The 15,547-nt window shown below is 39.6% G+C and overlaps 1 protein-coding gene and 1 non-coding gene across 2 annotated transcripts; one reads left to right on the top strand and one right to left on the bottom strand.

Moving 5' to 3' along the window:
- Nucleotides 1–519: 519 nt before the first annotated feature.
- Nucleotides 520–14,627, bottom strand: LOC110573778 (zinc finger protein 677). Its single transcript, XM_044921996.1, has 5 exons — nucleotides 14,577–14,627; nucleotides 12,928–12,993; nucleotides 7,734–7,860; nucleotides 1,181–3,026; nucleotides 520–634 (listed from the first exon to the last, which is right to left on the bottom strand). The coding sequence occupies exons 2-5, from the start codon at nucleotides 12,940–12,942 to the stop codon at nucleotides 607–609; spliced, it is 2,016 nt and encodes a 671-aa protein (XP_044777931.1). The 5' UTR covers nucleotides 12,943–12,993; nucleotides 14,577–14,627; the 3' UTR covers nucleotides 520–606.
- Nucleotides 6,537–6,667, top strand: LOC123323362. The gene has a single exon (XR_006539361.1). It is a non-coding gene; the product is annotated as a small nucleolar RNA SNORA63 (small nucleolar RNA).
- Nucleotides 14,628–15,547: the final 920 nt, after the last annotated feature.

The following is a 15,547-nucleotide window of genomic DNA, read 5'->3' as shown; positions in this document are numbered from 1 at the left end:
ACTATTCCCTGCCACTCCCTATGCTCTCAAACTTACACCCTACTGTATCTTAAAATTAGTGTCTAGTTTTTCCAGGGTACATAGGTATGAATAAGCCCCAGCTAATGAACTAGGTCCTTTCACCTTACTGATCCCTTCTGAGACCATTATGGTGACACATGAAATGCATGTAATTAAAGTATAACATCAGTGGGTTCCAAACTTCAGGTTGTAAGTCATCAATAATAATGCAGCCTCAGGAAACCTCAAGTAATTGAGTAAAAAAAATTTACAGTGGCTTCTGGCTGGCTCAGTCAGAAGAGCATGTGACTCTTGATCTTGGGGTTGTGAGTTTGAATTCCACATTGGGTGTTGATATTACTTAAAATATTTTTAAAAATGGTAAGCTGAAGATAATTAGTGGTCTTTCCACAGATATCCTTGTTCTACTGATACACATCATCTCATTAGTTTTAAATAATTTAAATTTTCTGTGGAATTTAACATCTAAGATTGGTTAATCCTCAAAATAGACTTACTTACTTCCCCTAGGATGAATCTTCTTATTGTAGTCCATTGAGAGAATTGGCTAAATAAATTATCACCTTCATTATATTTGTAATGTTTCTATCCAGTATGAATTCTTTGGTGTTTCCTGAGGTAAGGACCTTGACACATTTATATGGTTTCCATCTCATATGAATTCTTTCATGACCACAAAGTTGTACTTTTTTTTTTTAATCACTGGAAATTTGTACCTCTTAATCACATTCCCCTATTTCCCCCCCCCCCCACAAATTGTACATTTTTTATAAAGCTGATCACACTCACTACATTTGTAAGGTTTCTATCTAGTAAGAACTGTTATGTTCCACAAGGTATAAACTTTGGATAAACCTTGCCATACATTACATTTGTGTGCTTTCTTTTAGAGATTTATATTCTGATATCAAGTGAGGTGTAAACCCCTGGTTACAGGCTTTGCCACATTAGTTTCATATGGTTCCTCTCCATAATGGAATTCTGATGTTGAATAAGGCTTGAACACTTGCTTAATCATTTTATTTGTAAGGTTTTTCTACTGTGAGTTCTTTGATGATCCCCAAAGCTTGAGCTTTGAATAAAACCACTACCACACATACTAGATTTATAATGTTTCTTTTCACCATGTATTTTCTGATGCCTAGTAAGTTTTGCAAACTGGGTAAAAGCTTTGCCACACTCATTACATGTATAAGGTTTCTCTCCAGTGTGGATTTTCTTATGCTGAGTAAGATGTGAACGCTCCATAAAGGCTTTGCCACACTCATTACATTTATAAGGTTTCTCTCCAGTATGAGTTCTCTCATGACCCCAAAGGTGAGAACGTTTAATAAAAGCCTTATCACATTTATTACATTTATAAGGTTTTTCTCCTGTGTGAATTCTTTGATGTTCCATAAGGCTTGAACTTTGGATAAAAGCCTTGTCACAAACATCACATTTGTGTGGTTTCTCTCCAGTGTGTATTTTCTCATGCCTATTAAGGTTTGCAAATTGGGTGAAAGCTTTGCCACACTCATTACATTTGTAAGGTTTCTCTCCAGTATGGATTTTTCTATGTTGAGTAAGATTTGAACGCTCAGCAAAGGCTTTGCCACACTCAATACATTCGTAAGGTTTCTCTCCAGTATGAGTTCTCTCATGACCCCATAGGTGTGACCGTCTGATAAAAGCCTTATCACATTTATTACATTTATAAGGTTTTTCTCCTGTATGAATTCTCTGATGTTCCATAAGGCTAGAGCTTTGGATAAAGGCCTTGCCACATACATTACATTTGTGTGGTTTCTCTCCAGGATGTGTATTCTGATGTCTAATGAGGTGTGAGCACTGCTTAAAAGCTTTGCCACACTCATTACATTTGTAAGGTTTCTCTCCGGTATGGATCTTCTTATGCTGAGTAAGGCCTGAACGTTCAGCAAAGGCTTTGCTGCATTCATTACATTTGTAAGGTTTCTCTCCAGTATGAATTCTCTCATGACTCCAAAGGTGTGAACGTTGGATAAAGGCCTTACCACATTCATTACATTTGTAAGGTTTCTCTCCAGTATGCATTCTCTGATGATTTGCAAGGTTTGAATTTTGACTACAGACCTTGCCACATATGTTACATTTATATGGTTTCTCTCCTGTATGGACTCTCTGATGTCTAGTGAGGTTCGAACACTGGTTAAAGGCTTTGCCACACTCATTACATTTGTAAGGTTTCTCTCCAGTATGGATTTTCTTATGTTGAGTAAGATGTGAACGCTCCGTAAAGGCTTTGCCACACTCATTACATTTGTAAGGTCTCTGTCCTGAATGAATTCTCTCATGACTCATGAGATTTGAGCTTTTGCTAAAAGCCTTCCCACAGTCATTACAGTTGTAAGATTTTCCTCTAGTGTATGCTCTTCTGTATTGTGCAGGTAACAAAGGATATTTTAAAATCTTCCTGTATTTATTCCAAATGTTTTTGATACTAGATGGGATTCTCTGAAGTGGTGAAACAGGGGAACCATTGTTGACAGATTTCTCAACTTGATTACATTCATGCATTTCTTCCTCCGTATGAAATCTCTGCAGTTCAGCCAGGTGTCCCTGCAAACTTAATCCAATTCTATTTTCCAAACAGTTTATGTACCAGTTTCCAGCACCACTTATGTTATTTTCCAGTTTTAACAAATGCCTTACAAATGGCTCGTCATGCATGAAATATTGGTATGTATTATTTTTTACAGTAATACTCTGCTTTTGAGGAAAAGTAATTGAGGATTTATTAAGCTGTTGATCTTTTCTATGAATGAGATTTTTGTTATGTGTCAAAGGCACTTCTTTGTAATTTCTTGCATCATATCTCCAGTGACTCTCAAACTCATGCATATTTTCCCAGACTTCCTTGAGATCAAAATCCTTGATGCTATGGCTTTCATTTCTCTCCAATATCACTAAGTGGTATAACTCTCCTTTATTAATGTCCTCTATTGGTGATAAGTCCTTGATTGCAAATCCAGCAGAAAGGCTTCCTATCAAATAGAAGGTAAATATTTTATACTGAATTACATACTCATACAAAAAAAATGCTTATAATGAACCTAAGAAATTTCTCAAGCAGTCTTCAAACACTATTGTAATATACAAACACTACTGTAATATATAATGTTTTTAAGTTTTCTTTTTATAAATTTTTCCATATTATTTTCTCTGATCTTTTTTTTTTTTTAAGATTTTTTATTTATTTATTTGACAGAGAAAGACACAGCGAGAGAGGGAACACAAGCAGGGGGAGTGGGAGAGGGAGAAGCAGACTCCCCGCCGAGCAGGGAGCCCAATGCGGGACTCGATCCAGGGACTCCAGGATCATGACCTGAGCCGAAGGCAGTCGCTTAACCAACTGAGCCACCCAGGCGCCCTATTTTCTCTGATCTTAAGATAAGTTTTCAAAACATACATTATATACTATACATATTTTTTGGCCAGATACCTGGATAATTGATACTTCATGATTAGGGAGCTGACCTATATACTGGCTATTATATAACTGTACATGAGATCATAATTGAGGTTTCTGTCTTCCCTAATTCTTTTTTTTATTTTTTTATTTTTTATATTTATTTATTTGACAGAGAGAGAGCGAGAGCAGGAACACAAGCAGGGGGAGTGGGAGAGGGAGAAGCAGGCTTCCCGCCGAGCAGGGAGCCCGATGCGGGGCTCGATCCCAGGACCCCGGGATCATGACCTGAGCCGAAGGCAGACACTTAACGACTGAGCCACCCAGGCGCCCCTGTCTTCCCTAATTCTTTTTTTTTTTTTTTAAAGATTTTGTTTATTTATTTGAGAGAGAGAGAATGAGAGAGAGCACACGAGAGTGGGGAGGGTCAGAGAGAGAAGCAGACTCCCTGCCGAGCAGGGAGCCCGATGTGGGACTCGATCCCGGGACTCCAGGATCATGACCTGAGCCGAAGGCAGTCGCTTAACCAACTGAGCCACCCAGGCGCCCTTCCCTAATTCTTAATCTTTATAAAAATGTGTTTACCTGAACCTGATATTTCGTAATTCAGTGATTCTCAACATGTCTTTCATTACTCCTACTGTGTGTTCCTTATGGAATGTAAATTCTTTCTTTAGTTCTCAGGGAAGAATTCTTTAGAATTCCAGAGACTGTTATTTTGTGTAACTGGTTACTTAACCTGCTAGATTTATCAACTGTTTAATTGTAACACACAGATTTCTTTTTTTTTTTTTTTAAGCTTTTTTTTTTTTCCCAAAGATTTTATTTATTTATTTGAGAGAGAGAGAATGAGAGAGAGAGAGCACATGAGAGGGGGGAGGGTCAGAGGGAGAAGCAGGCTCCCTGCCGAGCAGGGAGCCCGATGCGGGACTCGATCCCGGGACTCCAGGATCATGACCTGAGCCGAAGGCAGTTGCTTAACCAACTGAGCCACCCAGGCGCCCCTACACACAGATTTCTTAAAGTATCTTTTTTCTTTCTTCATATCCGCATACATTATTATTAAACACCAGATCACACTGCTGTATTGAGCAAGCTGTACTGCGTATGAATAGGGGTCTTTCCTTATGTAGGTAATGCAGTGTGGGGAGGGGCAAGTCCTGTGGACACTCAGGTGCGTTGGTGCTCAAAATTAATATACCAGGAGATACCAGTAGTTTGTTTAGATCAATGAAAAATCTGAGCAACGGCCAGGATTTGGGTTCAGAAAAGCAAGAGTGAAGCACAAAGAGTAACAGGAAAAGTGGGAGCAGTGCTTGTGCTTACACATCTATGGTGATATGATTGTGTTATAACAGTTAAAAGCCTGACCTTGAAAAAAGAGAGGAGCCGATTTAGCAACAGGAAGAATACGGACTCATTCTGTAAGAACTGACACCATGGGTATGAGGTGAAAGTGGAAGACATTCAACAGGGAGACAGTATGGTGTTACAGGAAGATTGTAGGCTTGCATTTATTTCAGTATTGGCTCCAAAAACTATCAAACTCTGGAGCACCTGAGTGGCTCAGTCAGTTAAGCACCTGACCCTTGATTTCGGCTCAGGTCATGATCTCAGGGTCATGGGATTGAGCCCCATGTTGGGCTCCATGCTCAGCATGGAGTCCGCCTGGGATTCTCTCCCTCTTCCTCTGCTCCTCCCCCTATCTCTCCACCCCAGCTCACACCTCTCTCAAAAAATCAAACTGACTATCCCACAAATTCCATTTCTAGGTATACAGTCAAGAGAGTTACACATATTATATATATACACATATATATGTATACACACACATTATATGAGATATATATAGATATATTCCAGACACATTTAAGAATGTTCTTAACAAAAACCTGGATATGGCTATCAAGAGGAGAATGGATAAACTCACTGTATAAACACATGCAGATACAATAAAACACTCTCAATGGTACAGCAATGGAAGATGATCATGGGTACTGGATGACTGACAATCTTCTGGCTAGGGGCACAAAAGTTATATGGTGGAAAATAAGTTAGCAGGAAGCTTTTGCCAAGGTTTAAATTCTTTGGGGATGTTATTTTATTTGGTAAAAAAGTAACATATTAACTAAATTACATATTTTTAAAAAGAGAAACATCAATTTAGTATATGTGCTGCCGAAGCGAGCACAAGAGAAACATCAATTTAGATAAGATTTTTAATCCAAATGTCCTTGCTTGTTATAGAAAAATAACAATGTCTTTTCCTGGAATTTGTAAATTATCTGAAATCGTATCTTCTTTTAACATTACAATCCCAAACATTCAAGAGACATCAGGTGAGAAGTGCTTTTAACTAGATGTGTGTGTTGTGTGTGTACATAGTTACATAATCTGACTTCAAAAACATCATCAGAAATTAGTGCCCCTAAGGAGCATTACTAAATGATCTAGAACACAGAATGTTTATATGGAAGGACAGTGTTAATAGCAGTATTTAAACATAGAAACAATCTTTGGCTGTGTCACTGTGGTCCACAGCACAGGTCTGTGTGCATAGATGGGGTTAGCAACATAAGCAGCCAATCATAGAAAAACAGGACAGCAATGGGATGTGTGTCAACAAGGACCAGGTGACTTTTTTTATGGAGTTCAGTTGAAAATGAGGACAGGAACAAAGCAGGCTTCATGGGTTAACTGAAATATGTAATTTCAAGAGCTTAAGAAATTTTCTGGGAAACCCAAGTATTAGGAGCAGCAGTAATAAGGAAACCGTGGAGTATAAAAAAAACTTCCTTTGTTTCCTTAAATAAAATGAGATATTTAAATATTACATTAGTATACCAAGATGTACATGATGAATCTAAACAAGAATATTAGAATAAATTATTTGTAGCAAGAAAAAAATGAAAATTAAATTCAAAAGTTATTTTTAGAAAACTACATATAAAGGGAAAAAATAATGTATCTTATACAAAAAGCTAAGGCAAGTCAATTGAATGGTATTTCTGTGACTAAGGCAGTAACTTAAAAAGTATATCCTCAAGATATGACAAATTATCAGCTTAAAGAATGTCATATATTGATGCAGGATCTAGTTACAATGTAGCTATAAAGTGCTGCTTTGTCTTTGCCCCCTGCTCAAAATAAACCTGTTACCTTTCTAGCCCTGTCCGCCATGGTGCTTAGCAGCCAGGGATGCATGGTCTCAGACATGTTTACCAAGTAAAACACTGACTTGAGGGGTGCCTGGGTGGCTCAGTCATTAAGCGTCTGCCTTTGGCTCAGGTCATGATCCCAGGGTCCTGGGATCGAGCCCCGCATCGGGCTCCCTGCTCAGTGGGGAGTCTACTTCTCCCTCTCCCACTCCCCCTGCTTGTGTTCCCTCTCTCGCTGTGTCTCTCTCTGTCAAATAAATAAATAAAATCTTTAAAAAAAAAAAAAAAGAATGTCATATATTTAACTGAGGAAAATGTGTGTTAAAACAATGAGATACCACTACACATTTATGAATAGCCAAAATCCAAACACTGAAATACCAAATACTACTGAGGATGTGGAATAATAAGAACTCTCATTCACTGCTGGTGGGAATGCAAAATGCTATACCACTTTCTTACAGAATTAAATATACTCTTAAATACGATCTAGTAATCAAACTCTTTGGTATTTACACAAATAAGTTGAAAATTTATGTCCATGTAAAAACCTGGACACAAAATAGAGAAATCCTACAATCTGTATGGAACCACAAAGGACCCTGAATGGCCAAAGCATCTTGAGAAAGAAGAACAAAGTTAGAGGCATCACATTCCCTGATTTCAAACTCCTTCATTACAAAGCTGTGGTAATTAAAACAATATGGTATTAGCATAAAAACAGACACAGAGATCAAGAGAAGAGAACCCAGAAATAAACCCACACACATGGTCAATTAATTTATGACAAAGGAGACATGATGCGGGCCCCGATCCCAGGACTCTGGGATCATGACCTGAGCCGAAGGCAGACGTTCAACGACTGAGCCATCCAGGCGCCCGGTTTTCTGACATTAATGTTCTGCAACCACCTAATGAAGCATGAAAATGCAGAACTTCTGAAGAAAAGGAAAGTTAGAGTCCACTTGACATTTTGAAGCCTTTCCATTCTCAATCAAAACAGCTTCAATCACTCCCTTAAGAACAGGGATTTGAAACTCATACAATCAAGTCAGGGGCTCTCAAGAGAAAATGCAAAAATATACAAAAGTAATTACCGACTTCTGGAGGGAAACTATCCTCACCCAGGGAGACCAGGTTCCTGTAGTTCTCCACCATCACGTCCCTGTACAAGGCCCTCTGAGCAGGGTTCAGGCACTCCCACTCCTCCTGAGAGAATTCTATGGCCACATCCCTGAAGGTCACCTGTCCCTGAAATGAAAACACATTTCACCAAGCAGACAGGCAGAGTGTTCTGATTTTGACACAAAATAAAAGCAGCAGAGATGTGTAAAGGCTGACTTGACTGGAGTGAGTGTTCCGAATGATCTGTGTAAGATAATTCTGAGCAAGTTATAATTCTCTAATTTTCTTAAGTGAAACTCAACATAACAAAATTAGCCATTTTTAAGTACCATTTGGTGGCATTTAGTACATTCACAGTGTTGAACAAACATCACCTCAGTCTAGATCAAAAACATTTTTATCATTCCCAATGGAAATCCTTTACCCATTAAGCAAGTGCTTCCTATTCCCCCTTTCTTCCCCAGTCCCTGGCAACCACTAATGCTTGTCTCTATGGATTTACCTATTTTGGATTTTTCATGTAAATGGAATGGTATAAAATGTGACTTTTTTGCATCTGGCTACTTGGACTTGGAATAATGTTTGGGGTTCATGTTAATTTTGGTTATTTGGGGTCCTTAACCAAATCGATGAGTTTTAGAATCAGGTTTCCCATTTGTGCAAAAAAGGCTGTTGAGATTTTGCTGGGGATTGCATTACTCTTTATCTCACTCTGGGGAGTACTGCCATCTTAATGTCTTCTGATCCACAAACACAGGCTATCTTGACATTTACTTAGGTTTCAATTTTTCTCTGCAACTTTGTAGTTTTCAGTGTGTATAAATCTTCCATTTCCTTGGTTAAACTTACTCCCATCCATTTTGATGCTCTTGTAAATGGAATTGTTTCCTTACTTTCAATTTGTTGATTGCTAGTGTACAGAAATACAACTGAATTTTGAGTGCTGATATTGTACTAATTCACTGTAGTATCTCTAATAGTTCTTTTGAGGATTATTTCTAAATATAAGATCATGTATTCTGTGAATAGACATAGTTTGATTTCTTTTCCAGTTTTGACACATTTTATTTATCTTTCCTATTTTCTCTGGTTAGAACTTCAGTACAGTGTTAAAGTATGGTGACAAAATGGGGCACTCTTATTTTGTTCTTAGTATTAGGGTGTAAGTTTTCAGTCTTTTACCATCGAGTATAATGTTAGCTGTGGAATTTTAGTAATACCCTTTTTTTCAGACTGATGAAGTTCCCTTCTATTCCTAATTTTTTAGTGCATTGTTTTTGTTGGGAGTGTTCTGTTTATGTCTGCTAAGTCTAGTTGATTTAGTGTTGCTCAGTCCTTTATTTCCTTACTGATATTATGTCTGGTTGTTCTTTCCATTATTAAAAGGGGAGTATTGAGGTCTCCAACTATTATAGTAGAGCTCCTCAATTTTTGCTTCAAAAAACTGGGGGCTTTGTTGTTATGTACATATTGTTCATAGTTGTTTTATCTTCCTGATGGATTGACCCTTTTTTCAAAATGTAATGTCCTTCAACATCTCTGGTAACAATTTAACAACTTAGTCTATTTGATCTATCATCTGTATAGCTACCCACCTAGGTTTCATTACTATTTGCATGGAGTATCTTTTTCCATCCTTCCACTTTTTTTTTTTAAGATTTTATTTATTTATCTGACAGAGACACAGCGAGAGAGGGAACACAAGCAGGGGGAGTAGGAGAGGGAGAAGCAGGCTTCCCGCGGAGCAGGGAGCCTGATTGATGCAGGGCTTGATCTCAGGAACCTGGGATCATGACCTGAGCCAAAGGCAGACGCTTAACGACTGAGCCACCCAGGCGCCCCCATCCTTTCACTTTCAACCTATTTATGTATCTAAAGTGAGGCTTTTGTAGATCTAGAGTGAAATCATTTTTAAAAATTAACTCCTTTGTCTTTTATTGAAGAGTTTAATCAATTTACATTTCAAGTTACTACTGCTAAGTATGACTTCTGCCTATTTAGCTATTTGCTTTCTGTATGTCTAATATTTTGTTTCATAATTCCTTCTTTGTATGTCTTTGTGTGCATACCATTTTGATTGCCTTTGTCATTTTTCTGTATATTTTTAAGTTATTTTTTGAGTGGTTACTCTGGGGATTACAGTTTACATATTGAACTAATAATATCTGAATTTCAGTTGATATTAACTTAGCTTTAAGAGCATATAACTGCTCCTATACAGTCTTCCTTTATGTTCTTATTTTCAAAAACTACTTCTTTATAAACAGATGGACAGATGTTTAATACACTCAAAAGCAGATTTTTATTATTGTTTTCTACATTTGTCTTTTAGGTCACATAGAAAAAAATGAGTTAGAAAACAAAAATATAGTAACACTGGCTTTTATATTTACCTATATAGTTACCTTTACTAGTGTTCTTTATTTGTTCCTATGGCTTAGAGGTATTGCTAGTTTCCATTCATTTCAGTCTGAAAAACTCCATCTGGTATTTCATGTAGGCTAAGGATATTAGTGTGAACTTCCTCAGCTTTTGTTTATCTAGGAGTCTCTTAATTTCACTATCAATTCTGAAGCATAGTTTGCCTGATAATGAATTCCTGGTAGATTTTATTTTTAATCTTTCAAACTTTAAATATCTCATGAGATTGCTTCCTTCAGTTTCTGATGAGAAATAAGCTCTTAAACTTCTTGAGAATCCATCAGAAGTTGTTTCTGTCTTGCTACTCTCCACATTCTTTTTGTCTTAGAGAAGTTGATTATATGCTTGCCAGGGATCTCCATGCATTTATCATAGTTGAAGTTCATTGAGTTTCTTGGATGTGTAAGGTTAATGTTTTCGATAAATTTGGGTGGTTTTCAGATCTTATTTCTTCAAATATTCTTTCTGCTCTTTCTTCTTTGTCCTTTCCTTCTAGGACTCCTATTATATGTATATCAGTATTCTTTTTGTTTTTTAAGATTTTATTTATTCATTCGAGACACAGAGATACAGAGAGTGAGCATGAGCAGGGGGAGAGGCGGAGGGAGAGGGAGAAGCAGGCTCCCGGCTGAGCCAGGAGCCAGACGTGGGGCTCGATCCCAGGACCCTGGGATCATGACCTGAGCCGAAGGCAGATGCTTAACCATCTGAGCCACCCAGATGCCCCGTTTTTTAAGTTTTATTTATTTATTTTAGAGAGAGGGTATGTGTGCGGGGATGGGGTGGGAGGGAGAGGGAGAGAGAGAATTGTCAAGCAGACTCCCCACTGAGTGTGGAGCCCGACGCAGGACTCGATCCCAGGACCCCAAGATCATGACCTGAGCCGCAATCAAGAGTCAGCTGCTCAACTGACTGAGCCACCGAGGTGCCCCTATATCAGTATTCTTGATAGTGTCTATGGTGTCCCAAAGGTTTCTTAGTCTCTGTTCATTTTTCTTTTTTCCCCTTTCTTCTTTTTTTCCCCTTTTCTTCTGCTCACACTGGATAATTTCAATTAACCTATGTTTAAGTTTGCTGATTCTTTATTCTTCTTGTCAATCTGCTTCAATTTTGGCTATTTTACTTTTTAGCTCCAGAATTTCTATTCTATCCCTTTACCATAATTTCTCTCTCTTTATTAGTATTTTCTATTTGTTGAAACATTGTTCTCCTACTTCTTAGTTCTCTTCCACGGCTTCCTTTAGCCGAATATGTTTAAGACAGTTGATTTAAAATCTTTACTTAGTAAGTGGAATGTCTGGCCTCCTCAGGAACACTATCATTATCAGGTTAACCTGGTAATCATGCTTAAGATATACAATCTGGAGATATCCTTAGATATCTGTAGTGAAGTCAGCCTGCTCAGAAGCAGGCATTCTTTGTAACAGTAAGAAATTGTAGAGGACCCATGTATCTTCATTTAGAGACTAGTCCAATGAGGATCTAAAAAAGCAGCTATCTCTATGTTTACTAACATGAAAACAACTCCAAGACACATGGTATGTAAATATTTAAATTTAGAAAATATGATGATTAAACATTTACTGAAGAATATTTTCTCGGGGCGCCTGGGTGGCTCAGTTGGTTAAGCGACTGCCTTCGGCTCAGGTCATGATCCTGGAATCCCGGGATCGAGTCCCGCATCAGGCTCCCTGCTCAGCGGGGAGTCTGCTTCTCCCTCTGACCCTCCTCCCTCTCATGCTCTCTCTCTCATTCTCGCAAATAAATAAAATCTTAAGAAAAAAAAAATGTATTTTCTCAAATCACATTACAATATATAAATGCATTTTTATAAGATTTTTATAATAGTTACTAAAGAGAATATTGGTTCCTCGTGAAGACAATCAGTGATGGTGGAAGATAAGATGGGAAGGGGATATTTTACTTCTTAGTTTCTAAACTCCATCAATGTATGGAATTGAACCACAGAAATATATACCAGAGAGGTTTAATACAAAAAAACAAAAAACAAACAAAAAAACAACATTTAACAATAATGAGTAAAATCAAAATTTAGCCCCAGCCTCTCTAATGACAGAAAGTTCTGCTCTTATGTGTTGGCTAAATTATAAACATTTTTATCTAAAAGATCTGCTGTGTAAGAGTTCCTAAGACCTCAAGAGTTCCATAAAGACCTCATGGTCTTTACGAGATGGGTATGCAATGAATAATTTAAAGAACACTTACTGTTACACAAGTTGGTTGATTCTAAGTTTTAAAACTAATTATGTTAATAAAACAAAACACCCTCTCTATTCCTTATTCCTACTTTGAATTTCCCATTCTCTTCCAAAGTATTAGTATTTTGAAGTCAGAAATATACTGGTTTCCTTGTTTAACGTCAGAAGACATTTATAAAATTAGAAAAAGCAAACATCCCCCGTCAGTCTTCTTTTCCAGAGTTTCTCAAGTATTTGTGCACATTAATACATCACTTACATATGTAATCTCTTTAATCTTTATTTATATGAGCTGAAAGGGCATCCAGAAGGGGTCTCTGAAGAATCCTTAATGTCCAACCTCACTGAAACCACAGAGCCTACTCCCTATCTCCAGTCAATGCCTGCACAGAAAATCCTTCACAGGATGACCACCTAAAAGGAGCCTCTTCCCAAGTTCCATGTCACTGGGTCACAGTGAGATGGAATCTGCATGGAGATGAGAGGAGATTGGGAGAAAGTGTGAGTGAATACTTTAGGCAGGAGAACAATCAACTAAAAATATGACTTTTACCTGGGAAAGAGCCATTCCTCCTTTTTTTCCCTCTTCTTCTGGGCTTCTTTCTCAGATAAGGTTATTCTGTGTGACAAAAAGTATGTTGTTTAATGCTCAGAATCAACATAACCCCTTCCTCTGCCACAATATACATGATGGGAGAACCTTAATATGGTGGAAAGACAAATCCTTTGCTGCTAACTGCAACAGGAGGGAGACAGGGACAGTAACTCCTATATGGAGGGTAACAAGTACATTTTTCACCCATGTCTTCAGAAAGCCCTCCCCTCCTGCTGAAACCCACACATTCTACTGAAACTGCACCGTCTTTTGTCCCCTTGGCACTTGGCCAAAGGAACTGCCGCATTCAAGTTCTTGGCTCCTCCCTAGGCAGCCAGCATCCAATGAATGGTTGATGCAGGATACAGAAGCCTGTCTTCCATCAATTTGGACCAACTCTTAATCTTAAGGGCCACCCCAGCTCCAGAGCTCCTCCCAAAATCATTTCAGGGATCTTACTAGCTCAGATTCAGAATTCCTGGTCTATCGTCTCCATTTCACAGGCGGGTGCACTGAGTCTCAGAGGGGGAATATTTTTACCAAGTTACCTTTAAGAGGTCTGAATTGAGTGAGCAGACCTGGGTGTAAGTAAATCCTGAAATGGTAGCCCAGACAAGTTTAAGTGGAAAGGACTTGTCCTAATTCCAGATTACCTTTCATGTTCCTGAACAAGAGAAGATTCTCTTTAATGGGTTTAATCAAACCCAAGTTAATTTAATTCCTCTTTTCCAGAAAAAATATAATAAAAAATGTATGAAATTGAAAATAGTTACTAGTCCTGAAAAACATGAAGAAGGGTCACCTGTGGAGATGAGATCTGAGCAATCTCTGCATCATAAACAGATGGGCTCTGTTGGAATAAAGTTCCACATCAATCCAGCCCATCCTCCCAACATCTGCACAGAAAAGACAAAGGGGACTTGAGGGGAACATTTACTTAGTTGGAAGCTTCTGCTCAGAGTTCAGTAATTTCATCAGATCACTTAAGGGAAGGGAACTACTGAATATGAAATTGGCTAAACTAGATTTTGAGTGTCAAAAAAAAAAGTTACCCACATCCTTAACGGATGCATAATGAAATACTATAAAATTATTTACCAGACATCAAACAATAATTCCACTACCCGGTAAAGTAGAAAGCACACAGAATTCATAATCTGAACAAAAAATTAAGAAGGAAAATAATTTGGAAATTAAAAGATATCCGGTGGATTCTGAGATTAAAGTTAAACAAGTGTGAAGATACATCAAATTTAGAAAAGAATGACACGAGCCACAGAAAAAAGGGGGAAAGAGAAACGGTACTGTTAATAATGGCCATTTTGGAAAGCACCATGTGGTGACAGAAAGTCTTCCCCCATTTCTTGGAAGGGAAGAGGATGACCTGGAACTGACTAAACTAGGCCTCTGCCCTCTAAATGAATAGGGGCTGCAAATGGAATCATCTTCTGATGCAGTAATTAGAACGTGCAGATGCCTCAAACACCTGGTTTCACAACTCTCATTCTCTTCCGCATAACTGAAACAATTCAACAAATTTTAATTACAGAGCCACAAATCAGTACTTCACAACTCAGTATTCCACATCCAGTCAACTCAATACTCACCTGGGTTTGGGTCCTGTGCTTTCTCCGAGACCACTATGTGTTTTGGTCTCCGTGTATGTCTCTTTGTCCTCGTTTCTCTTCTCTCCTTTTGTCCATCTGTGTTTCCCTCTCTGTTTCCGCATCCTTCTGTTTCCCCCCTCTCGCTATTCCTCCTCCAACACTTTGACCCCGCTCTGCGGCAACCTGTTTCAATCCCTGCCGTCCTTTCTCCCCAGACTTTCTGCTGGCCCCCTAACTGCGCAGAGTCCTGCGTCCTCCCCGCCATCTCTGTTGCCCCCCTGCCCTCCCTGGAGCGGAGCGAGGGGCCTGCATCCTCTGGACCGAGGCACCCCTGTACCGACGCGGGTGGGGGTGGGGGCAGAGTCGGGAGTCCGAGAAAGGTTCTGAGCAGGAAAGCGACCGGCAGCGCGATCGGTGTCTACGAGGGCCGAAGGCAGCAATGTTGGCGCCCGCACCCGCCTCAGAGCGATTTTAACCGGAATCGCAAACTCCCGGCTCCCGCACCGAGCGCCAGGACTCGGAACGTCACACGGCGACGCCGCGAGAGGCGATAGGGACGACCTCCCAGCGAGAGGGACGAGGGGGCTCAAGGATTTTACCTTACCAGGCGACCCCCGAAACTGGGTGTGGAGGAGGGGCCTGAAGAGCGCGCCGGCGGCACGAACCAGAAAAATGGAGACTCCCTCTCCCGGGCGCGCCCGTCGCTCCGCGCGATCCGCTTCCGGGTCTGCAGGCAAGCGCGCGTGCGCCGCGGGGCGGGGCTGGGGGCGGGGCCTGGAACGCGCGGGGTCCCGCAGTTTTCGCGTCTGTTTGTCTCTCCCGCCCGGCGGTTTCAGTTTCAGCTCTTGGGTTCCTTCGCGTTCCGCTGCTGTCTTTGGGAGCGAGGCTGGGTCCGACCTTAGGGAAGTGTGGGCCGCTTTTATTTGAAGCGGCGGTATTTGTCAAGTGGAGCACGGTGCCCGTTCAAACTT

The sequence above is a fragment of the Neomonachus schauinslandi genome, chromosome 16 (genome assembly GCF_002201575.2).
Source record: "Neomonachus schauinslandi chromosome 16, ASM220157v2, whole genome shotgun sequence".
Lineage (NCBI taxonomy): Eukaryota > Metazoa > Chordata > Mammalia > Carnivora > Phocidae > Neomonachus > Neomonachus schauinslandi.
The sequence above is the reverse complement of the archived record's forward strand: the minus strand, read 5'-3'. Positions and strand labels throughout refer to the sequence as shown.